The following is a 27,974-nucleotide window of genomic DNA, read 5'->3' on the forward strand; positions in this document are numbered from 1 at the left end:
TGTATAATTATTTTTAAAAATAAAAAATAAATACTTTAAAGTGAGAAAAATGAAAATAATAAAATATATACTTTGAATCGGAATGGTGAGTAAAAAACAGCTCTCCATTTAAATAGAATATTTTAGGTGGTGATGTTTTAATTTTTTAATAGTAAAAGATCAAATATTTGATTTAATATTTTTTTAAAAAAATAAATAAAAAATATTTCTTCTTTCACATTAAAAGGTTATCATTTATTTTTTACGTAGATTTTTAAATATTAATATTATATTGGGTTGTAGTAAAAAAACAAAATACTTCTATTAGCATTGTATAATATAAAAGTAATAATATTTGTGTAATATATTGTAAGTTGAAAGAGTATTTATTATGTTATGTAAGTAGTACAATTACTAAATTAGGAAATGGTATCCTTGTTTTGAGACGAACGAAAATGAAAAATGACAACCTTCAATGAGACAGAATTAGTAAAACTTTTAAATATATATATGATAAAATTGCTCATAACTCTCATGTGATTTCAAAATTCTACGTAAAATCTCTCTATACTTTAAAAAAATTGTATGACACTCCCCTATATATTAAAAAACGTTGCATGAAACACCACCACCAAGAAACCTCCATTGTGTGATGGGATGATTTCTCATACATTTTTTGTATGTCGGAGATTTCATGCAAAATTTTTGAAAATATAAGGGGCGTCAAGCAATTTTTTAAAATAAAGTGGATATTTAACACTGAGTTTTGAAACCATGGATTTCATGCAACTTTTTTGAAAGTATAAAGAAGCTCTATGCAATTTTTAAAATAAAATAAAAAATTTAAACTAAATTTCGAAACTATAAAAGAGTTATGAGCAATTTTACCCTATATATATATATATAAACAGTTTTGATGCTATGTAAAAAAATATCCGATACATATCTATTTAAAAATATATATTTTTAAAAACTAAAATATTTTAATGAATTGTATTAAAATTTTTAAAAAATATGTGAATAGAGCTTATGCATATGATGTTTAATAATTAAGTACCTTTTGCATTTTCCTAAGATGATTTTTGTCCCCTCCATTACACAGTTTGCTGTATCAACAAATGGATGAGCCATAATAATGACACGTGCTGAATTTATATTCGATCCCATCCACTGTGATTAGATCTGATATTTGACCTTTTATTTTATAACGTGGAAATCCGCGGCCGCTATCTGCACTGGGTAAACCTCGGTCGAACCTAATACTCTGCAAATCAGATCCGAAGAAAAAGTCACATTAGGCGAACAATGTGTGGCAAGTGACCTCATTTTTCAATTCAATTTGAGATTTTATTCATCGAGTTGAATTCAAGTTTATTTAATTAATAAATTAAATTAAATTTCATATATTATATATTAAAAATATAATTATACTTCTTTAAAAAATAATAATAAGAAGAAATTATTAGAACTAATAAAAATAAACATAATCCAAGAATCCTTGACCATAACAAAATAAATAAAAATAAATAGACTTGAGCCTTAAAAATAGGGCCGAACCAGAGCTGGCTTTATCCGGTGAAAAATCATCCCAGGCAGCCCAAACTAATATAATTGAAATATTTCATTCGTCACATATCTATATATCTATTTAATTTTTATACGAAATTTTAAAAATATTAATATTATATTGAAATATAGTAAAAATAAAAGTAAAAAGACTAAATTAACCTTATTAGTATTGTATGATATAAAGGTAATGACATTTGTGTAATATATTATATTGTAAATTGAAAGGATATTTGTAATGTTAGATGGGTAGTACAATTACTAAAAAATAAAATGAATATTTTATTATCGGACGGACCAAAATGAAAAAATAGATAAATTGTTAAATGACGGAGAGAGTATATTAAAACGTAGTACAAATTAAGAAAAATTGCAAAAATACTTGCATTAATGTTTTATAATACTAATAGAAAGACATTTGTACAAAAAATTATACAAATATAAAGATATTTTTAATATTAAATACAATAACGCCAAAACGTAAATGTACACTTTAGAGGCGGTCGATGGGAGTATCTAATTCGTTTACGCATCGTCTTTGTTTAAGATACAATTGTCTCATTTAAGATATTTGTAAAAATTTTGACTTATTTAGATAATTTGTATATCGTACTAGTTCTTATTATTTAAATAGAGGGTTTTAATTTTATATTCTAATATGATATCAAAGTCAACTTCTCTCAATACATTTATGATCCGTTATATCTTGTACGTTTTTATATTTTATTAATGCATATGTTTATATCAATTGTCATGCTACCATCTTCATGTCTTTTCAGTCGTTGTTACTTCGATCTCAAATTACAAAGTTCTGTTTCTTACTCTAATTTTGTTGAGAATTTTAATTTCGACTTTAATTCTATTGATATCGAGCGATTTATGTTTCTGACTCTATCTCCGTTAGGAGCGAACGAGTTTTGCTTTCGACTCTAGCTTTGTTAAGAGTGAGCGAGTCCAAATTTCAGCTTTAGTTTCATTACGAGCAAGTGAGTCATGTTTTCAACTCTAACGGTATTGAGAGTTCTGTTTCTAACTCTGATTCAGTGGATGATCCCGACTACATCACTTTCAGTCAGTTTTGACAAATTTAAATTCATTCGTGAAATATCTCGATTACATTACTTTTGGTCACTTCTAGCAAATTTAAGTTTGTTCAATTATACCTTGAATTTGAAGAGAGTTGTTAAGATATATTTAAAAAATATATACTCCCTTCCGTCTCGGTCCAAATGGGCATTTTGGAGTTTCGTAGTAAATTAAGGAATAATAATATTTTATTAGTTAGTGGAAGTGTGTAAGAGGTTTTGACATTTTTGCTTTTTGACTTTATATAAAAAGTAATTGTATGTGTAATGCTATGTTTGTAATTTAACTAAAAGTTAAAAGTATTTTGGTATTGGTGTATGATTACTTTTTTTTTTTTTTGTCGGAGTGTATGATTACTTATACTATAATAGAAAATATATACTTTCGAGTGAGACGGACGAAAATGGTAAAAAATGTACTTTAAGTTGGGACGGAAGAAGTATTCTAGTTATGGTAGTTTCTTTATTTTAGATGATTTGTAGGACTCTTACCTCATTTAGACGATTTGTATATAATTATAAATATATACATATTCTTAAGATTAAAATATAAAATTTCAGTTTTATATTTTCCCGGGTACGTCCATCTGTATCCTGTTATATCTTATATTTGTTGATATAATTCTTGATGTATATGTCTTCACCATGTCGCTTCCACCACTTTAATTTCTACTGACAAAGTTCTAAACACTAATGGTATTAAAAACCCTATTTCCGACTCTAATACATTTAAAAGTTTTATTTTTGACTCTAAGAACGTTAAGAGCCATGTTTATAAATATTAACAAAATATCAATACACATTTCTAAATGCAAAGAATATTTCCTCAAGTAGAAACTAATTTTAATTGAATAAATTATATATTCCATCTGTCTCAATACAATAGTCTTATTTATCATTTGTGTCTGTTCCAAAACAATAGTCTCATTTTCATAAATAATTATATCACTACAAAATTATCCCTATTTTTTTATTATTATTATACAATTGCCACTACTTTTTACATTAATATACTCATAAGGGCAAAAAAGTCATTTATCCTTACTTTTTACCGACTACCAATATAATATCAATATTTCTTAAATCTCGTGTCCAACACAATAAGATTATATTTTTGGGACGGAGAGAAGATTTTAGATAAAATAATTATTTGATATTATATTTTTAAAAAAATTAAATAATAAAAATATATGTATACCAAGCGACCAAATTCTAATAGGACAATAACAAATCTGAAACTTTTTTAATTTAAAAGTGTTTTTTTCAAACACAAATAAATACTATTCACACACAAATAAATAATTATTTTATTTTTTAATATATTATATCAAAATATTAGTTAAATTAAATTCAAATAAAAAAATAAACAAACTTTATATATACACACAAATTTAATGATTTTTGTACACACAATTGTTCGTTGTGATATCAAACGAAAATTATTATTTAATGCACCATTTTTAATAAAAAATACTCCCTCCGTCCACAAACTAACTCCTATTTTTCTATTTTCATACACAAAATTTACTCTTTTACCCTTACTTTATTTACTCTTTCATTTTCTATACACAAGATTAAGGACAAATTTGTCATTTTATAACAAAAACTCTAATTGTTTAAAAATACGTGTAAATATTAAATAGGATATTAGAAAAATAGACGGATGGAGTATATTATTTTTATTTATAAAATATTATATTAAAATATTATTTAAATAAAATTTCAAATTAGTTTAAAACTGCAACCAATAATGATTTGTCTATGTTGGACCTCGCCCAAATTCCCAATCATGCCATTTTATCAACTTTAATTTTATTGATTTTTTTAAGTAAAAAATTGATTAAATGTGATATTTAGATGACAAGGAGTGTATCTTTATTAAAGACATTATAAAATATGTTAGTTATACATTTGTCAAATATTTATTTTATATTTAAAATATCATATTCAAAATCAAGTTCTTATTTATCACATGTTTTTTTTTTTCTTTTATACCATTAAATATTATATATAGATTTTATTTTTATTCAAGAAGTTTAAAAGCTATAACACTTCAAAATATACAAAAAAAAAACAAAGTGTTTTTGAAGTGCGGAGAAGAATATCGGTAATATAAAAAATTATACTACATTTGTCCGGCTCTAAAGGTCTTATTTACTTTTCAGGTGTGGATTTTTTAATATTAATTATTATATGAAAATATAGTACAAATCAAGGGAAAATGATAAAAATACTTCTATTAGTATCTTATAATACTATTAAATGACATTTATGCAAAAAAATTATACGAAAATATAAAGATATTTGAATGTTAAGTACAATGACGCAAAAGGTAAACGACATTTTTAGAACCTGACGGAGGGAGCACTTTGTATTGAATTATTGAATTTTTTTTAAATGGATAGAGTATATATTATATATTTTGTATAAATATATATTGTATCTTTTATAATATTAATTAAAAGAACATGTTGAAAATCTTTTATTAAGTAAACAAACTCATATTTTTATAAAAGCTCATGATAATAATATAGTAAAAAAAAAAAAAAAAGATTGTGTTTAGTTTTTTTTTTAATTTTATTAAAATGTTACAATTCAAACAATTGTTCAAATAAATCAAAAATATATTTCAAAAGAACACATCCCAAATATAGTATTTATTTTGTTGACCAACATACATATTCAATATATTGTGTTTGTTTCAGTGTTTCGGATTTGAGTTTTGAATAGTAAATTTTTAAATTAAAATAATTGTTTGATGTGATATAAATATATATTAATGCGATATTTTGAATGTAAAAATAAATTTCAGTATAATAAAATAAATAAAAAACAAATACTCCCTCTGTCTTATAACAAAATATCTATTTTTTCATTTTAGTCCGTCTCATAACAAAGTATCTATTTTTTTTTTATTTTTTTTTTTTTAGTAATTGTACTATCTACCTAACATTACAAATACCCTTACAACTTACAATATATTACACAAATGTCATTACTTTTATATCACACAATACTAATAAGATGATTTTAGTCATTTCTACTTTATTCCTACTACGTCCCAATATAATACTAATATTTCTAAAACTCTGTAAAAAAAGAAAATGAATACATAATTATGGGACGGAGAGAGTATTTAATTTTATATTTTAAATAAAAAAGTTTATAATAGTAAAACTCAACCCAAAATTCCACAAACAAACACACCTAAATGAATTAAATAATGTGGAAATAGGGATTGAATTTTAAAAAATTCAAAGTCTTTAATTAAATTATATTTCATGCAAATATCAAGATTGATTATGAAAGAAGCAATGTATTAGACAATTAATTCAACCAAACAAATTTTGAATTCAATACACAGCCGTCCAATTTCCCAAATGTTTGGCACTTTCTAAAGACCTAATTAATTAATTATCATATAAATAAATAAATATAAGAAGAAGAAGAAAATTAATCGGTTCTGTTTAAATACTATCTCCGTCTCATAAGAAATATACTATTTGTTTTTTGCGTTATTATACTTAAAGTTAAAAAAATATCATTTTATTTGTATAATTTATTTTACAAATATCATTGTATTTGTATTACAAGACACTAATAGAAATGTATTTTTGTCATGCAAAATATTCATGGTACTTTTCTTATGAGAAAAAGGTAATATAATTTTTGAAAATTTTGAAATAAACAATTAATTTAATGATTTAAATACAAAATAAATATTTAATATGATATTTTAAAAATATATATTATTATAAATAAAGAATGTCAAAAATAAAATTAGAATTTATACAAATAGAGCCTTACTCCTCCAAATGTTTGCTTGCAAGCAATTAACCCTTTTCAATAATAATAATAATAATAATAATAATAATAATGGCCGGAGGTTTACCCAGTGCGCACTTTCGAATAGCGGCCGCAGGTTCTCACGTCATCAAACAAAAATAATAATAATAATAATAATAATAATAATAATAATAATAATACAAGAAACATCCCTTTTAATTAAAAATGTATTATACATATTCTTATAATTATATTTTGATTTGAAAAATTGAATTTATTTACTAAAAATTTAATTTAAATAATATTTTAATATTATATATAAAAACTTCAATTTAGCATGGATTAATGATTTTTTAAATTTAGCATCATGCTAAATATTTTAAAATAAATCACTCTTAATTAATATCATTTTGTTTGATTGTTTGAAATTTATTTGAAATAAGATATTAGATTTGAGTTTTTATTTAAATAGTATTTTAATGTGATATTTTATTTAAAAAATATTATATTTTAATTGAAAACAGTACAAATTGAATAATATTAATTTAGATTTAAAATAATAAAAAATCTAATTAAATATTAATATGAGTATATATTATTAAATTTTTAAATTTTTTTAATAAAAAATAGGACCATTCATGGCAACTAATACATGCAAAATTTTGGAATTTTAAAAATTTTAATTATAAAAAATAAAATAGATTATATGCATGTAAATGGAACCTAAAACCATATGTAGAAAGACAATCATATGACCTTTTTTTATGATCAACAAAACATTAAAATAACGTATTATTAAAGAGTAGTATTATTTAGTCACTACGTTTTTTTTAAATATATATATATATTAATTTTTTATAAAATATTATATCAAAATACTATTAAATAAATATTTAAATAAAATATATATATATTTAAATTAAAATCAAACAGACCCGCAGGCCATCTCCAACGCAATCTCATTTTTTAGGTTGCAGCTCTGTATTTGGAGTTTTACATCTCCAACCCAACTGCATATTCAACACCATTTTTTTTGGTGTTGCACTGTAGCAACTCCAATTTTGGTGTTTTTTACTTCTTTTTTTTTTAATTTTTGTAAATTGTAAATTGGCCTCTATAAAAATTAATCTGTAATTTTTTTATATTTTTAATTGTATATATTTGTATTTTTTTAATATAAAAAATTGTTTAAAATAATATATAAAATAGAATATTTAAAAAATATTCTTTTTGGAGTTGAAAATAAAGTTGTGGATTGGAGTTAAATTACTGTAGCAACTGCATTTTTAAAGTTATAACTGCATAAATGAAGTTGTCCGGTTGAAGATGGCCTTAATGCCTCATTTATATAAATATTGCAATATTGCACAATAACAATATTATAGCTAATGATCTATTTTTGAGTCACTATTCCCCTAAATTTACAAACTACTCTCTACGTCCCATAAATATAGTCTTAATTGGATTGGTCAAGAGATTTAAGAAATACTGGTATTATATTGGTAGTTGGTAAAAAGTATAGATAAAATACTTTTTTGTCCTTGTGAGTGTATTAGTATAAAAAGTAGTGGCAATTGTATAATAAAAATGAAAAAATAGAGGTAGTTTTATGGTGATATGGTTATTTATAAAAACAAGACTATTGTTTTACGACGGACAAAAATAATAATAAAAAACTATTATATTAGAACGGAGAGAGTATATGTCAAGCAAACAAATGCACAAAACATAAACCCTTTTATATTATCAATAATTAAATTTACAATTTTTTTTTATATCTAAAATATACTATATTCTCTCATGTTATTAGAAAAATATATACTCCCTTAGTTTCATTTTGTTATGCTACAATTTTCAACACAATATGTAAACTTTACTTAAAAGTTAATTATATTTTTAACAGCTTAAAATTTATTTAAAGTTAATTATAAAATTTTAAAATAAATTAGAAAAGTTTAATAATAATAAAAAAAAAATACTATCTCCGTCCGGCTTAAGGGTCTAATTTACTTTTTGCATATTAATATTTAAATATTTTATCTGTCTCATTGAAATGTTGTCATTTTTCATGTTCATACGTCCCAAAACAAGGTTATCATTTTCTAATTTAGTAATTGTACTACCTACCTAACATAATAAATATTCTTCCATTTTACACTATATTATACGAATATCATTATTTTTATATTACACAATACTATTAGGGGTATTTTTTATTTTTTTTCACTACAACTCATTATAATACTAATATTTAAAAATCTACGCGCAAAAAGTAAACGACAACCTTACACCGGGCGGAGAGAGTATTAATTATTATATAAAAACGTAGCACAAATCAAGAAAAAAAGAGTAAAAATACTTCTATTAGTGTCTTATAATACTATTATAACAATATTTGTACAACAAATTATACAAATATAAAAATATTTTTAATGTTAAGTATAATGATACAAACGGTAAATGAGACATTTCGAGCCGAACGGAGATAGTATATATATTTACATAACCATATCATATTTGGTAATTTTAACAGTTTAAAAGACTTTCGATTTTCTTAAATCAAACAGTATTTTATAAAAAATTATTTTTGTAATAATTCATCCGAATATAAAATCAAATTGCTTTTACCTTTTATTTCTGTTTTTACTTCTGTTTATTTTTTAAATCAATCTAAACGGACTCAAGAAAATTAAAAATAAAGGTGTTATTCCCTAAGGTCTATTCCTAAATTGAAAATAGATTTATAGAAGTAACTCTTTCATGGGGTGAGTTTTATTGGGAGTTTGGATTTTGAGTTAAGATTTGAATAATAAAAATTTTAAATTAAAATAGTTGTATGATTTGATATAAATAAGTGTTGATATGATGTTTTAAATGTAAAATTAATTTTTTAGTATAATATAAAAAATAAAAAATAGATATTTGATTTTATTTTTTAAAAAAAAAAAATAGGACAGAATAATACATTTAAAATCCAATCCTCCAAACAAATACATAGTTGTATGATATGATATAAATAAGTGTTGATGCGATGTTTTGAATGTAAAATTGATTTTTAGTATAATATAAAAAATGAAAAATGGATATTTGATTTGATATTTTTTAGAAAAAAAAATAAGATGAATAATAGAAATCTAATACAATCCCGAAGACAAACACACCCTAATTTAGCAAGTAAAAATCCGAATCAGATCCAAGTCAGGATTCGGACATAGGTAGGAGAATCCACGTCAGCGTCGAGTTTTTAGGCGGGCCCCACAAAGTGAGAACTCTAGTCAGTTGGAGTAGGTAATGCTTAGACGTCGTCGTTTTAAACAATTATTGCACAGAAAAACGACGCCAATTGAACTCCGTGTATCCGACGTGGCAAATGGCCATGCCTTTCATTCTTTTATTTTTTAAATTATTTTAATAAAAAAATTACTCCCTTTTAAATTACAGTGCCCCTTTTAAATACGAAAATTTAATATAAATATAATTAATAATTATTATATAATAAAAATAATTTTATATTACGATTAAGATAATTATTTAATATAATTATAATTAAAAAAATTATAAATTAAAAAAAATTAAAATAAGATTAAAATGATATTAATTATTATATCAATACGTAGTCTAAATTAAAAGAAAATGACAAAAATATTTCTATTAGTCTCTTATAATACAAATACAATGCTATTTGTGGAGTAAATTATACAAATATAATAATATTTTCAACGATAAATACAATGACGCAAAAAATAAATGTTGCCCTTTTTATGGGACGGAGGTAGTATAATTATTTTTTTTAAAAAAATAACAGAATAAGTAAGACAAACGAAAATAGAAAGATGGACACAATAAGTGGGACGAATGTCTATTTAGTTGTAATTTTTTAAATTTAAATAACCAATGTTTATGTTTTAAATGAAAATATATCTGAGTCTAATAAAAGATGGTCCGATGATATGGAGCATGGGCAGATGCAGTCTTAGGCAAGGTGGGTCAATTGACCCACCATAAAAACTAAAATAAAATAATATTAATTATCACTAAAATTACGAATACACCCCTGAGTATTAGTTCTATTTTTATTTGGTTTCAGTATTCTACAAGATCCACCAAATGAATTATTGATATCTTGTTTTTTTTTTTTAATTGATTTTTCTCTTTTAATAAAAAGAGATAACATCTACTTGCAGAATTGTATCATACAGAGGTTTCATAAGCAAAATTGACGGTTTTCGAATTATTATTAGATAATTTTATTATTGATGTTTGAGATATTTTGGAATTTAAAAAGTCTAAATAAACTTTACATAAAATTTGTTGAGACAAAAAAAAAAACATCTACAAAAACTTCTCTTTATAGCAATTGTAATAGTAGAAAGATTATATTCGACACCTATCATAAATTACAAATTACATAATAGCATTAGAGATTAATTATTTAAAGATTGTTCCGTTACTTTCTAGAAAGAGATATGTTTATGGAAGTTAATATAGACGATACCAAAATATAAGATCTCGTCGTGAATATTTATAATTATTTTGATGTATTAGTGATTGTTAATTTGAATTTTCGTATTTCTTTTTAATATAAGTTTTTGTTGATGTAATTATTTATTTTAATTTTAATTTGATAAACTAATTTAATTAAATTAATTTATTGACCCACCAAATTCAAATCCTAAATCCGCCACTGATATGGAGTTCAAACTCCGACGTGTTTGTTTGAGTAATTAGATTTGTTTTTATTATTTATATTTTTTTTAAAAAAAAATATTAAATGTTAATACTAACTTTCGCATTAAATAATAATTTTATTTGATATTTTATTAAAAAAAAATAATAATACTTGTATCTTTATATAAAATTATGAAATTTGTATCATAATTTTTTAAAAAATAAATAAAAATAACATAGCCTTAATTTACAAAAATATCATATGCATGAACCTATTTATTTGTGCACATGATCAAATTATACAAGTAACCATTAATCCAAACATTTGGTACTAAAACAATGTCAAAATAAATAATTAATTAATTAATTAATCAAGTATATAGGGTTTTTGTAAGATTATTGGAAGGTAAATTTTTTGACGTGAGATATAAAAAATTGTCTAAAAAATATAAAAATAATAAATATACATAGTGTATTAATTTTTTTGAAAAAAATATGCGGAAGAAAAAACAAAAAGAACAAAATTATAGTGTGTTCTTTTTGTTAAAAATATATTTTCTTAATAAAATTAATATATTATACATACTTATTATTTTTATATTATTTATACAATTCACTGTACTTTACATAAAAAAAAATAAAAAATAAAAAATGAAAACAAACCCATAGGTTTTCATACACTATTTTATTTGGTTTATTAAAAGTTGAAAATTACAATTGAATTTTTTTAATTATGGTCGTAATTTATTATTATTATTATTTTTGAATCAAGACTTTAGTTTTCTTTTTATTGATTTGGATTCCGATAGTTTTGGCTCAAAAACTGACTATTTATATTATTTTTTCTTTGGCAGCGGCTACAATGCTAAATTTAAAATTCAGCACTATACTGAACAATACATGATATATTGTTTGACAGCACATGATATTACTAGATACATCACATTGTATATGTTAATATAATAAAAATACATTACATGAAAAAAAAATACATTTTATAGTCTCAACAGCACATCGTGTGCTGTCTGACAATACACAATACTGTTACAGACATCATATTATTGTATATGTTAATATAATACAAAAACAACACGTAAACTAACAACATATGTTATAGTCTCATACATCACACACAACAGTTGATTTTAGCATATACTATACTCTAAAACAGCACACTTGTTATTATAAAAAAACAACACATATCTTTATTATAACCAACATGTGTTGTATATAATAATATTGTGTGTTGTTTGTACATATAAAGTGTGGTGAATTGAAAAATCAGGATCATAACCATCTCTTTTTCTTTTTTGTATTATTAACTTTTTAATCTTATTAGCTAAATTCAATTTTTGTTTTTTTTAATATGTAAGAATAGTTTATATAGTCCATTCAAACACCATAAAAAATAAATAAATAAATAAATAAAATTACTCCCTCTATCCCACATAATTTATTTTTATTTTTATTTTCGTCCGTCTCACATAACTTGTCATTTTTTTCTTTTGAAATATAACTATACACTTTAATCACATTTTAAATTTATAAATAATTAAAAAATTTTTAATCTTAATTAAATTGTTTAGTTATATTAATCTTAACCTATAATTATTTTTACTATACAATAATTATTTTTACTATACAATAACTATTTTTACTAATACACTTTTTAATTACTTACTAATTATACTTTACCTAAATTCTCGTGTCTACAATAATAAGCCTGTATTATATACGAGATGGAGGGAGTATATAAACTACTGGTTAGGTAATTTGAACTCTCTTTCTGTTCAAACCAATAGAATTTTTACCAGCGAATTTGAATGGACAAATCTAATTTAAACTACTCTATTTGTCCCAATACAATAGTCTTGTTTATCATTTTTTTTTTTGTCCCAAAATAATGGTCTTATTTCCATAAATAACCATATCACCGTAAGACTACCCTTATTTTTTCATTTATATTACACAATTGCCACTACTTTTTATACTAATACACTCACAATGGACAAAAAAAAAATTATTCATATTTTTTTATCAATTACCAATATAATATTAATATTATTTAAATATCGTGCACACGAGGAATGTCTCCATCACAATAGAGGATAGAGAGTAGTTGCAAAAAAAAAAAAAAAGTAAGAGGAATTAATTAATTTTATTTTATTTAAAAAAAGGAAAGTATATATAAAATAATATGAAAAAGGGTGATAAAGAATGGTTCCAAGTGAAGGAAGCAAACTTGTTTATTGAACCCACGTCGATCATGTGACGGAATTACACTCTTTATATATCTTTTTCATTACTTTAAAGAAAAATTATTGGACTTTTTTGTTTTCTTTTAAATTTGATTTTTTATTTTTATTTTTTTATATATATGTAATTATTGTAAATTCTATACAAATATATTATTTTATTTCCTAGAATTTTAGATTAAAATAATTATTTAAAAATAAAAATAATAAAAACTAAAATTAAAAAAAGCACACACAAATCATTTGAATTTTATAATTTTCCCCCCTAAAATTTCATATTAAAAAAATATTATTTTACCGATAAAGCATTATATGGAACTAAATAAAAAACAGAAAACAAACACAAAAGGTAAATTCTTTGTTTGTAGGATTTTTAATACGTTTTATTATTTCAAATATATATATATAATTTCTAAAAAATATTGAATTAAATATTTATTTTTATTTGTTATATTATCTTAAAATTTAATTTTATATTCAAAATATAAAATTAATATATATTTGCATCAACCCAAAACACACACTTAAAATATAGAAAATTATGTATTCCCTCCGTCCTATATATTTTGGACTTATTACTGTAAATATGAAAATTTAGGTAAAGTATAATTAATAAGTAACTAAGAAGTGTATTAATAAAAATAGTTATTATTTAGTAAAAATAATTATAGATTAAGATTAAGATAATTAAATAATTTAATTAAAATTAAAAAAAATTATAAAATATAAAATGTGATTGAAGTGTATAATCGTATTTCCAAAAAAGAAAAAGACAAATGATGTGAGATGGACGAAAAATAGAAAATATGGAGTGGAGTGTTTTGTGTATTTTATTATTTTTTGAAGTGTATTATGTAATTTTATTTTTTTTAAAAAATGATATATAATTTTATATTTTAAAAAGTGATACATATATACTCTCTCAGTTTATTAACAATCTATCCATTTTTTTCATTTTGGTCCGTCCCATAACAAAGTATTCATTTTCTTTTTTAATAATTGTATTATCTACCTAACATTACAAATACTCCTACAATTTCAATTTACAATATATTACACAAATGTCATTACCTTCATATCATACAATACTAATACGGTTAATTTAGTCTTGTTACCTTTATTTCTACTTTATCCCAATATAATACTAATATTTCTAAAATTCCGTGCAAAAAGAAAATAGATATATAGATATAGAACGGAGGGAGTATAATTTTACTTTTTTTTTTAAAATAATGTATAATTTTATTTATTTTTAAATGCGATATATAATTTTACTTTTTAGAAGATGATATGTAATTTTTTTTTTCTAATGGTGTGTTTGTCTGGGGGTTTGGATTTTGAGTTGAGATTTGGATAGTAAAAATTTTGAATTTGAATAGTTGTATGATATGATATAAATAAGTATTGATGTGATGTTTTGAATGTAAAATTAATTTTTAGTATAATATAAAAAATAAAACATAAGTGTTTAATTTGATATTTTTGAGGAAAAAAAATTAGATGAATAGTGTAAATCCAATCCAATCCCCCAAACAAACACACCCTAAAAAAATATAGTGTATAAATTAAAGTTGGGGTATAATTTTTTTTTATAAATTAAAATTGGAGTATAATTTATAAATATAAAATAATATAAAAAAAATATATAAAGAATATACTAGAGTAAAAATTGAAATTTATGATTAGAATAAAATTACTGTAATTTAAGGACATTTTTATTATAACTGCTCCTAAATAAATAAATAAAATAAAATAAATAAACCAATCAATGCAAGATTGTGTGTTCCCGTACAACTTTAATTTACAATTGGTCAAATTCAAGAAGAAAAGTGATGCCCACTTTTATGACAATTTGTGACTAGGATTAGGGTTCTAGAGTGGTCGCCTATGATTACACAATATTTTTTATTTTTTATTATTTAAAAAAATTTTAAATGTTAAATTGAAAATATTTTTTATTTTTAAAAAAATTACACCAAGTACTAATTTTTACTATTTATAAAAAATTTGAAAATTCCAAAAATCTAATGTTTTATATATATATATATAATAATTTATCTATTTTTTTATTTTGATTCGTCTTGTAATAAAATATCAATTTTTCCCCCGTAATTATATTATTTATTAAACATTACAAATACTTTTCTAATTTATAATGTATTACACAAATCATTATTTTAATATCATACAATACTAATAAAATTAATTTAGTAATTCTACCTTTATTTATACTACATCTCAATATAATACTAATATTTTTAAAATTCTGTACAAAAAACAAATAGATATGTAAATATGAAACGGAGAGAGTATATATTTAAAATTACAATTTGCGACTATTTATTTACAACATAAATTTTAAAATGTTATATTAAATATTTATTTAATTTTCTAAAATATCATATTACCTCCTTTCAATGTCTATATTAATGTAAACACTATAATTTAAAAGGACAATAATAAGTAAATAATTAAAAATATTAGTATTTTATAATAAAAATAACTATGGATTAAAATTAAAATAACCAATTAGTTTAATTAAGATTAAAAATTTATAAATTAGAAATTTTAAAATAAAATTAGAGTTTATAATTCCTTTTCAGAAAAGAAAAATGACGAAATCAATAGAACATACGAAAATAAAAATGTGGACACGATAAGTAGAACGAATGGAGTATTAAATATTTATATTTTCACTGTTTTTATTGCTTATTGATGGAGATAAAATCGATCTACACTACTTATCGAAAGTCGAACATCTCCTTGCCAAAACAAGAGTTCGTGATGTTTTAGATTTGTAAAGAATAATCTGATAGTGTATAAATAAATTCGTGAATATGATAATTTTTTACGGGTTGATTTTACCTCAATCAACATTGTAATCAATTTTAAATTTTTTACTATTCAATTTTTAAAATTCCAAAAAACAAATGTGTGTTCACTTAATGTTTTCATATTACACGACTATAAAAATTATTATAAAAAAAATATACAATATTAGATGCACATAACAATAAAAATTAATAAAAACACATAAAATATTATTTTATTAAAATTTTACAATTCTCCATGTCTCAAACATTTGAAACTAAATTGTGACAAACACACTCTACATTTCTTTATTTTACAAAATATTAAAATAAAATATTATTTGGATAAAAATTCAAACACAAACCAAACAAGCTCTAACTTCATATGTATGTTTACTCGTAGGTTTTTTACCCTGATTTTACTGTTTCAATATTTTTTTTCTTAACAAAATATCAAATTAAATACCTATTATTTATTTATTATATTACACAAAAATTTTATTTTACATTCAAAATATTACATCAATATATATTTATATCACATCAAACAGTTATTTCAATTCAAAATTTTATTATTCAAAACCAAAACTCAAAATCAAAATCTTGCAAGTAAACACACTTTTAAGTATGTGCAAAAATGTAAGTTTTATAATATACCATGTAAGAATCATAATATTGAGTTTATTCAGCGTATTTAGATGAATTGATTTTTGTGTGTGATATGAAAAAACTGTGTTGGTAATATAAATAATAATATTTTGTATTGAATAGTTGATTTTTTATTAGTAGATAATGTATATTATTATATTAATGTGTGTACATTTGTATTTTTTAGTAATATTTATGAAGAATTATTTCATTGAAAAATGTTGGGTGAACATACTGAATTATTTTGTTAATTAAGAAAAAGTAATATATTAGATATATATATATATATATATATGTGTACTTCTTGTCCCAATTGTCATGTTATTCGATGTAAGGATCATTGTTTTTTAAAAATTTGCATATTTTTATTACAATATATAGTAAAGAAAATAAAATTAAACTCCAAATAATAATTTGGAACTAAATAAACATATTTGCACCACCAAAAATAGTTCATTTACTAAATAATCTAATGAACATAGATTTTGATGACCGATGAAATATTATTTATTAACAATAATTTTCTTAAGAAAATATTTTATTAAATATTTTATTCAAATCTAATATGTGTATTTTCTTTTTTCTTTTTTTTACCCAGATTGTAAATTGTAAATTATTACCCTCAATCCATAAATTTATTGGGTGTATTGGTTTGAACGACTAACAAATTTTTTACATGCTCCTTCCGTTCCAAAACTATAGCCTAGGTTATGTTTGACATGAGATTTAAAAAATATTGATATTATATTGACAGTGGGTAAAAAGTACGAATAAAAGACTTTTTTGATCTTGTAAGTGTATTAGTGTAAAAAGTAGTGACAATTATATAATAATAAAAAATTAAGAATAGTTTTATATAGATATGATTATTAATGGAAATGAGACTATTGTTTTGGGACGGACAAAAATGGTAGGCATGACTATTGTATTGAGACAGATGGAGTATTTATTAATTTTTTTTAAAAGAAATCAAATTAAATATCTAGTTTTTATTATCTATATTATATTGAAAATTAATTTTACATTCAAAATATCACATCACTGTCTATTTATAACACGTAATACCATTATTTCAATTTAAATTTTTTACTATTCAAATAAGTACCCAAAATTCAAACCTCCAAACATACACACGCTTAAATTCTTCTACTATTTTCATTTATCTCACTAAAAGGTATACTCCCTCCGTCCCAAAACTGTAATCTGAGTTATGTTTGACACATGATTTAAGGAATATTGATGTTATCTTGGTAGTGAATAAAAAGTATGGGTAAATTTTTTTTTTTTGCCCTTATGAGTGTATTAGTGTAAAAAGTAGTGACAATTGTGTAATATTAATGAAAAAGTAAAGGTAATTTTATAGTGATATGGTTATTTACGGAAATGAGACTATTGTTTTGGGACGGACAAAAATAGTAAACACGACTATTATATTGAGACGGAGGGAGTATATGTCTTATTATAATAAAAGTAATTCATATACAAAAATACCCTTACATCACTTTTAGCTATCCCAACTAAAATATTACATCCGTCTCATAAGAAAAGTATCATGAACTTTTTGCATATTGATTTTTAAATATTAATTATTATATTAATACGTAGTACAAATAAAAAAAATACAAAAATACCTTTATTAGTCTTTTATAATACAAATACAATAATATTTGTACAGTAAATTATATAAATATAAGAATATTTTTAATATTAAATACAATGACGGAAAAAATAAATAGTACTCTTTATATAAGATGAATATAGTACTATTATTTTTTAAATGTATAAAAACAAAACGAATAGAATATAAAATATAGTTTCTTGATCCACTAACAAAGTATATATATTTTTATTTTTTATTATTCAATTACAAAATAATTATTTTTTTTATTTACTATGAATTTCAATTTTTTTTTATTATATATATTTATTTTTTTATCACATAATTTTTTTTTAAAAGAAATAATAAAAAAATTATATTATATTATTTTTAACTATTTATGATAATAAAATACTATTTAAATTTCGTATAAAAAATAAATAAATATTTTTTAAATAGATAGAAATGTTATAATTAACATTTTAAATTACTATAAATTAATAACACGTGACCTCTTTCTAATAAAAGGTTTCCCACGCGCCTCAAAATCGTTGTTCTGCCACCCACAAGTGCTCACACGTTTTAAGTAATTGCCAGCTGGACATCTATGCATGCGCCACGTCATGCTGCGCTGGGATCCAATTAAATTGATTTTACTCTACTTATTTGAATTAAATTTAATTTTTTATTGTAAACTTTTTTATAAAAACAAATAATATTTTATTTTATAAAACATCAAATATAAATTATTTTTAAATTAAAACATTAAATTAATTCGAAGCAAACACATCGAACTTATTTTTTAAACTGAAATATGTTAAAGTTGTGGATAAATTTATTTATTTGATTGTGATTTTAAATTGATTTGAAATGAGACGTTGATTTGAATTTTTATTTAAATAATATTTTAATTAAATATTATGCGGAATGAATATTATTTATTTTAATTTAAAATTATAAAAATATCTAGACTTGATATGTAGTTTTAATTTATCTAAAATTAAATATTGAACGTGACTATAAAATAATTAATACTTTTATTTTAGAAAAAGTAATTATACATTAATATCAAAAATTTTTTTATTTTTTTTAAATTACAAGCATACCATTACACATACACAATTGATTTGTCATTTCTTTTTTTAAAAAATATAATTATACACTTTAATCACATTTTAAAATTCATAAACTATAGTCTACGCCTCAGCTAACGTGGACAAATTAGATGGGACCGAGGGAATATTATATTCATTCATTGTGTTTTATACTTTTTTTTTTTTTTTTCGTCTCAACTTAAAATAATTCTTTATCTTTTTGTTCGTCTCACCTAAAAATATTTGTTTTCTATTACAATAAAATAATCTCAAAACTCAAATATTACATAAATTACAATTACACTTATACCTATAATTAAATTATATATAAAGTACAATGATAAAAATATCAAACCCAACAAAATTTTATTATTTTTTAATTTATTATAAAATTTCAAATGCTTGTTGAATCGGAACAAAGGAAGTATTTTTTATATATCTTAAATAAAAATATTTATATGTATTTAAAATTATTATTTATTTATTTAAATCTCTTGAAAAATTTCGATATAAATTCACAATCTAAGGTGGCAAAATTACAAATAATTTCAATTTGTTATTTATAATTGGAAACACAAATCAATATTACTTACATGTATAATTTTTAATAAAAATATATTATTCTCTGCCACCGTAAATTTTTTATTTGATTTTTGTATAGAGATTAAAGTAAATTAGTATTTTATAAATATATAATGTAATAAAAAAAATGTAATGTTTATTTTACGATTAACATTAAAGTAAACGTAATGTAAAAAATAAAAAAATAGAGATGTTTTGATATTTAATTTTTTTCTAAAAACAAATAAAATAGAAAGTTTTAACTTGAACTAACTAAAATGGTAAAATGAGAAATTTAGAAATTTACTATTGGACGAAAGAAGTATTCATTTTTTTTATCATAAAATATTACAGTAAAATTCTATTCTAACAAAAATTCAAATAATACATTATTTTAAATAAATTTCAAACAATAATCAAACAAACACTTTGTAGTAATTTTTTTTTTTTAAAATTAAAGTGATTATATCATACTATTTTTGTCGCCATAATTATGTCAGGTTTTTTTAATCGTCCAATAAATTTATATATAATTCATATTTATAGTGAATAACTTCATTCATTCACATTTTTATTTGCATTACTTTAACAAATAATAATCAATTTGTTATTATTTTTTTACTTATTATATTATATTTTTATAATTTTTTAAAATAATTTTTTTATAATTCTCATTTTTTATTTTTTACACACTCACTTTTATATTCAAATATTACTTTTTCCGTCCCGAATCAAAAATATCTTTTGAATTTTGTAGTAAATTAAAAAAAATATTCACTCCGCCTCATTTACGGTGTCTACTTTTCCATTTTCGTATGTCTTACTTATTCTGTCACTTTCTTTCTTTTGCTGAAAAACAAAATTATACACTTTATTCTCATTTAAATTTTTTTTAATGTTAATTAATTATCTTAATTTTAATTTAAAATTATTTTTATTATATAATAATTATTTTTACTAATATATTTTTAAATATTTACTAATTATACCACTCATAAATTCGTGCGTCTAAATATTTTGAAATTTTATTAATATTCATTATGTTAAAATATAATTGATAAATAATTAAAAAGTAAGAGTAATTATTGTATAATAAAAAGTTATTATTAATTTAAGATTTAAAACAACAAAATAATTTAATTAAGAATAAAAAATATTATACTTTATTAAATTTTAAAAGATAATTATATTTTTAAAGAAACAAAGAGCAATTTGTGTGGACGAACAAAAATAAAAAATATAAACAATTTATACTGTACGGAAGGAATAATATATAAAAACAAAACTTAAACCATGAGTGTTGTTATTTAAAATATTTATTTTTATATAAAAATAAAATAAAATCTCCAAAGCGTCTAGAAGGATAGAAAAAAACGAGGGGAAGGTGAAGGTGAAAGTGGCATTTTGAATTATTAAATAGAATTATAATTTAATAAAATAAATATAAATTAAAATTAAAATAATTCAATAATTTAATTAAAGTAAAAAATATAAATTATATATTAAAAAATATGATTAAAAATTAATTATATTTTTAAGAAAAAAATAATAAAGTATGTGAAAAAAAATAGATCAACTAAATGAGACGAAGAGATTATTATTATTGTTACATATATTTTTTTTATATATATTGTCATGCCCACATATTATATATATATATAATGAAATTTTATTTTTTTTATTAATATACAATTTCTATTTTTCGTCAATTTTTAAAATTATTATTATTATTATTATTATTATTATGTCCTAAATTCAGAGGAAGAAGAAATAATAAGAAAGGATACGTTAACTTGTCCGCTACGTCTTTCTATTGCCATTTCCCTGCCTGGCCTGCAACTCTTCCTATAAATCCATGGCGTCCCCCCTCTACTATTCCCTTCTTCCTCCATCTTTCCTCTCCACTCCCTCATATTCAATTCAATTCTCCTTGCCTTTGCTTTGCTTTTCTGCAGGTGCGTTTCACTTTTATTTATTGCCTAACTGTTTTTCCCCAATTGCATTTTCATTCTTCTGATACAATCATCTGAATACCTGATTGAGTGATTGCTGTTTGTTTTCTCTGTGTTGGTTGATGATTCTGATTCTGATGAAGATTTGTATGTATAATTTCCCGCTACTGTTTTCTGCAATGCTATCGGAATTCTTCGCTGATGGAGATTTTGAAGTTTCTGTAAATTAATTTTCTTTGATTTGGTGCACTGATTTCATGCCGGAAATCGTCCCCGTGGCGATTGCTGTTCCTTTTACCTTTTGTTGTATTCGACAAGGAAGAGCTGTGAATTTGCCTACGTGTTCATCTCGATTTGACAGATCAATTGTTTAATCTTTTTTCGATTAATGGCGAGTGCATGGGCTTTGTCGGTTGCTGCTGCTATCAGATGTCGTTATAGTGATTTTTTGTCTTTCTTCTTAGTTTCGCTTCGTCATTTACCATGGGAGATCTCATCTGGATATTATTTTGATTTTTTGAACCAATCTTTCATTGAATTTTCCCTCTTCCAAACCTAATTGAACGATTAATTGAATTGTTGAATTGCATCTCGCTTCAATAAATTAGGGCAGAGGGCTTTTGGATTGAATTCTGTATCATAAGCCAAGAGCATCCGCATTTGGTGTTCTGATTGGGCCTTTGAATTTTCATTTCTTTATCATAATCAATGAGTGAAAAGCTTTCAATGTTCATGTCACATCGAGGCAGGCACTAAAGAACATAAATAAAAAACAAGTAAACTTTTGTTTCATCAATATTTTGTGGACTGCTATTCTAGGAAGCAGTATATCCACCTTAATCCCAGTTGCTTTTAGGGTTACTGCATTAATTTAAGGTTAGATGTCAGGACTATTACCATGAGTAGTCATGGGACTTTAATTACACAAACCAGAAAAAAGACTACTCATGGGAATGAGTATTTAATTATGCCAAGCAATTCTTAAAGAAGATGGGTGAACAGACTTCCCATGTGGTTGTGGAAATATTTGCCAACAAATTTAGGATTGAATCTCTCTCATTGGATGGTGGGGTAGCCATAAATGCATATATGGTTTGGTACTTGTGGTGTGGAATCTTTGCATTTAGAAAATTATGGGAAGACTACTGTAGGGTGGGCCTTTCTTTGTTTATTTAATGTTTTTTTTTCTCAAAGTTGTCTTCCCAACTGTCTTGGTAAAGATTTACTGCTGTTTTTAAAAAGATTCATGTGAATATAGTTTTCAACAGTTGCGTGTCATGGATATCCATAAAGAATGGTCAAAGTAGTTAAAATATTTTCTGGAAGTATGCCTCTGATTGCAGAAGCTTTCAATTCTTTAATTAAAACTTCAGTTAAGAGTCCTTAGGATTGTCTGTTTCTTGTTTATGATTGATTAATCCTAACTGAGGAAAACAAGAGAGGGTTTTAACCAAATGTTAAAAAAAGATTGGTTGCACTGCTCTATGTAGGTATATTTGTGATTTTACATCCTTGTGTGTAGTCAAGTAATGTTACAGATGGCTATTGATTCTTGATTCAGGCTTAAAAATTTGGAATTCTTTCTTTTGAACAAGTGCTGTTTTAGTTAGTTGTTAGTGTATTTTAGGTTTGAAATTTTTTTAAGTAATATTTGATGCGATATTTAGTGAACATAGAGTAAAAATAGTAAACTACCGGTTAAAAGACTCAAAAGATGCGCGATCTTGTTACATATAGAGAACATGATCTAAAACATGTTTTTTTTTTCCCTTGATCTGTATGGATCTGTCAGTACTTGTGGATGTGTTCTGTTGACTGTTGGTAGTAGTGTTTGTATTTTATAATGCTTGCTTCCACCGCTTTATACGTTCTTATTAACAGTTCAGGAGAAGAGACGATTTCGAGGTGTACTTTATTCTCCTGGAACTTTTCCAGTGAGCTTTCGTGCATTTCATCTATTCATGCTTTACGAGATGAGGTATGTTTACACACATTTAAGTATTTTTCATTCAAGTGTTGTATATTTTGTTCGTCAAACTTTTTAAACAGTCGGAAAAGTAACTCCTTCGACAGTTTTTGTGAAGCCTCTGCTTGATGGACTGCTTACAAAGCAGCAGAGATAAGAAAACATTAAAGAGGTGGTTTTTCATCGATAAAAGAGTTGGATAGAAGGATTTTTAGTACCTCATTTGGGAGATAGAAGATACAGTAATTGTGTGTTCTGTTTGTCCGAAAGTCGTCTAATCATTATGGATTTGAATCCGATGGACGGTTCTCCTGTTGTTGCCGACCCTGCGCTAATAAAAACACTTGGGGGTTGTTCTAGTCTTTTGCCTTATCCGCAATCAGGGCAATCGTTCTCAACCAGTGTCTTTGTTGTTCCGAGGAAGAAACCTGGAAAGTTAGAAGATGTTCGCGCCAACAGTTGGCTTGATGCAATGAAATCATCGTCGCCTCCTCGAAAAATAATTCTCAAAGATTTCAGCAGCGCCGACATTTCAGATGAGGCCGACATTTCTCATCAATCGTGGATGGTATGTTTCTTTCTTTTCCATCTTTTACTTTCGTATGGATTTCATTCGTCTAAAGACTTGTCTTCTTTCAGATAAAGTATCCATCAGCTCTCACATCTTTCCACCTAATAATGGACCGCGCAAAAGATAGGAAGTTAGTGATGTTCTTAGATTATGATGGCACACTTTCGCCTATTGTCGACAATCCTGATCGAGCATTTATGACTAATGAAGTAAGAAAAGCTGGATCTTGATCCTTTTTTTTTATTTTTTATTTTTTATATTATAAAGGTTTTTATAGTCATTATTAACATTTATCGGGGCGATTATCCTTCTCAGATGCGTTCTGCAGTTCAGGGAGTGGCAAAACATTTCCCCACCGCCATTATCAGCGGAAGAAGCCGAGATAAGGTCGATTTATTCAAAATATAATTCTCTGAATAATATTCGATCTCTTGCAGCTGCTAAATATCGCATTTTCCAGGTTCATGACTTGGTAGGACTAACCGAGCTTTACTACGCCGGTAGTCATGGCATGGATATCATGTTTCCGGCTGGCGACACGGTATCCAAAGACCATCTAAACTGCGTCAAGTCTACCGATGTTCAGGTATATATATATATATATATGTATTTGTATCGTTGCCAAATTCACATTTGCATTCTCTAATGATGTTCTTGTTGTCTGATTTTGCATCTATAGGGAAATGAGGTAACTTTATTTCAGCCGGCTAGGGAATTCTTACCGATGATTGATGAGGTTTGCGACTTTTAAGTTTAAATTACTAAACAAAAATAATCGCGAATATTCGGTGTTTGCAATTAAACTCTGATTATAAACAGGTCTATAGAACCTTTCTCGACATCACCAAAGATATCGAAGGAACAAAAGTTGAGAATCACAAGTTTTGTGTTTCCTTACATTATCGCAATGTAGATGAAAACGTAAGCAATCTTTCGATCCCCTCAACTTGTAAATCACATTCACTAGTTTTATTTTTTTTCATCTTTGATCATTTTGTGTTTTGAATTCCAGAGTTGGCCCGTCATCGTAGAGCATGTTCACGGCATCTTGAAGAACTATCCTCGACTGCGGCTCACTCACGGACGAAAGGTAAATTAATTTCATCCCAAGCCTCTTCGTAATCCTTCTATATATATAATATAGTTGGTCTGATTCAGACATTAATGTAAAGGTTTTAGAGATTCGACCGGTGATCAATTGGGATAAGGGTAGATCAGTCGAGTTTTTTCTCGAATCATTAGGTATGTTTTTTAGCTTTTCTCACCCTACCCCGACAAAATCAGCTATTTGGAACGAGCCGAGCAATATTAACATGATCTTTCAGGATATACTAATGATAGCGACGTGCTCCCTATTTATATTGGAGACGACAGAACCGATGAAGATGCGTTCAAGGTAAACGACATGAACATTTTGCAACAATCGAATCATTTAACGCACATTCGCCCTGATGCATGACTGCTTATTTTACTCGATCGCCATTTTTAGGTGCTAAGAAAAGCGAATCGAGGCTACGGCATTCTTGTTTCTAGCGTCCCGAAAGAAAGCTATGCTTCTTTGTCTCTAAGGGATACATCTGAGGTGAGAATTAATTCATACAAAATGGCTTTGTCGACTTAGCGTATTATGTATTTTTTGATAGTTGCTGTTACAGTGCTGAATAAATTTATTAAGTTATCGACAAATAGCACGTGAAGTATAACTATACAACACTGTGATATATGTTAATACAATATGGTATATGAACTTATAACATATAACAATAGTTAATACAATATATACTACAATTGAACTTAGTACGTAATGTATGTTCATTAGAGCTGACAATAGGTCGATTTATATCGGGTTTGTGTTAAACAATTTAAACGGATTAAATCACTCAATCCTAATCCGACCAATTTATTACCGTGTCGGGTTCGTATTGACATGTATACATAATTAAATCGAAATCTTTAATTCAAATTCAATTATTGTTTGTCGTGTTGTCATGTTATGTTAGTTTTTGTTGGCTTTAGTGTAATGTATATAATGAATTAGGTTAAATTATTTAAAATTGAATTTAATCTAAAATATGTATTCTAATTATTAAATTGGAATTATTTAAATTGGGTTGTCGTGTCGAATTCGAGTTGAAAGCATCAACTCTAATCCGACCCGTTTATTATTGTATCGGCTTCGTGTCAATATTCGTATATATAATTGCGTTAAAATCTTTAATCAAAATTCAATTATTATGTGCTGTATAGATTGCTATTATATGTCATGTATTTTTAATTTTACTCATGTGTTCTTTCCAGATCAACTATGTAATGTAGTGGGGGAACTATTGTGATGTACTGTCAATTATATTATATATATATGTGTTATATTTATATTATATTATATTACTCCCTTCGTCCTAGAACTATAGTATGAATTGTGTTTGATACGAGATTTAATGAATATTGATATTATATTAATAGTAGTTAAAAAATACGAGTAAAAAACTTTTTTGCCCTTGTGTGTATTAGTGTAAAAAGTAGTGGCAATTGTGTAATAATAATGAAAAAGTAAGGGTAAATTTATAGTGATATGGTTATTTATAAAAATGAGTATTGTTTTGGTACGGAAAAAATGATAAATAAGACTATTGTATTGAGACGGATGGAGTATATTAATATAATATAAATATATATATATATATAATATGTATTGTTAATTTATACCTTATATTCTGTAGGTTTATATTTTATACGATTTATATATATATATATATATATTTCAATAAGCAATAATATTTAGAAGAAATAACATGATGCCAAAATCTACACAGGTTCAACGTTTCCTTGAGTCCATCGTGAGATCAGCACAACAGGGATAAATAGCGGAGGGCAATCTGGTAATTACACTAATTGACCTTTCCATTACTGTTCCTTTAATTTCAGTAATTATTGTCTCTCTTTCGTTTACTTCTTAAAAGTAATTTATTTTTTCTTCAGAGGGCTTTTTTTTTTTTTTTTTTTTGGGTGTGGATGTAATAAATATTGTTTGGGTAGAAGATGTGATCTGTTGTTTCATTTTAATTGTTACCGTTATTACTTTTAATTTGAGTTTGAATATGCATAGTTGAATATTATACTATGATTAAAGTATTATTTATTTTTTTTATTATTTTTGTTGGTCTCATTCAGAAGTATTATTTTTTATTATATAGTATAGTAATATCCAAATATTTTTAATTCTTATATAAATTAAAAATATATTATTACATATATAAAATATAAAGAAAAAAAAAACATTAAAATCTATCTTACATATTTTCATTTAACAATAAAATCATTGATAACATAAAAACCCTTAAGAGATACATTTGTCAGAGACAAAGTGAATACTAAATTGAAAATTAGTTAAGTTTGTTTATTTGATTTTGATTTTAGACTTCTTGTTGAATAGTAA

The 27,974-nt window shown here is 24.0% G+C and overlaps 1 protein-coding gene across 2 annotated transcripts; it reads left to right on the forward strand.

Moving 5' to 3' along the window:
- The first annotated feature begins 21,848 nt into the window (after positions 1-21,848).
- LOC127250674 (probable trehalose-phosphate phosphatase F) lies at positions 21,849-27,549 on the forward strand. 2 transcript variants are annotated; one of them, XM_051274068.1, is made up of 13 exons: positions 21,849-22,004; positions 23,883-23,979; positions 24,075-24,535; positions 24,607-24,747; positions 24,854-24,925; positions 24,999-25,124; positions 25,218-25,274; positions 25,358-25,459; positions 25,551-25,628; positions 25,711-25,780; positions 25,864-25,934; positions 26,028-26,120; positions 27,352-27,549. In XM_051274068.1, the coding sequence occupies exons 3-13, from the start codon at positions 24,251-24,253 to the stop codon at positions 27,397-27,399; spliced, it is 1,143 nt and encodes a 380-aa protein (XP_051130025.1). In that variant the 5' UTR covers positions 21,849-22,004; positions 23,883-23,979; positions 24,075-24,250; the 3' UTR covers positions 27,400-27,549. The 2 variants fall into 2 exon arrangements, with proteins under 2 accessions (XP_051130025.1, XP_051130026.1); XM_051274069.1 differs by having other exon boundaries at positions 21,862-22,004; positions 23,888-23,979.
- The last annotated feature ends 425 nt before the right edge of the window (positions 27,550-27,974 follow it).

The sequence above is a fragment of the Andrographis paniculata genome, unplaced genomic scaffold (assembly GCF_009805555.1).
Source record: "Andrographis paniculata isolate CXL003 unplaced genomic scaffold, ASM980555v1 Contig37END, whole genome shotgun sequence".
Lineage (NCBI taxonomy): Eukaryota > Viridiplantae > Streptophyta > Magnoliopsida > Lamiales > Acanthaceae > Andrographis > Andrographis paniculata.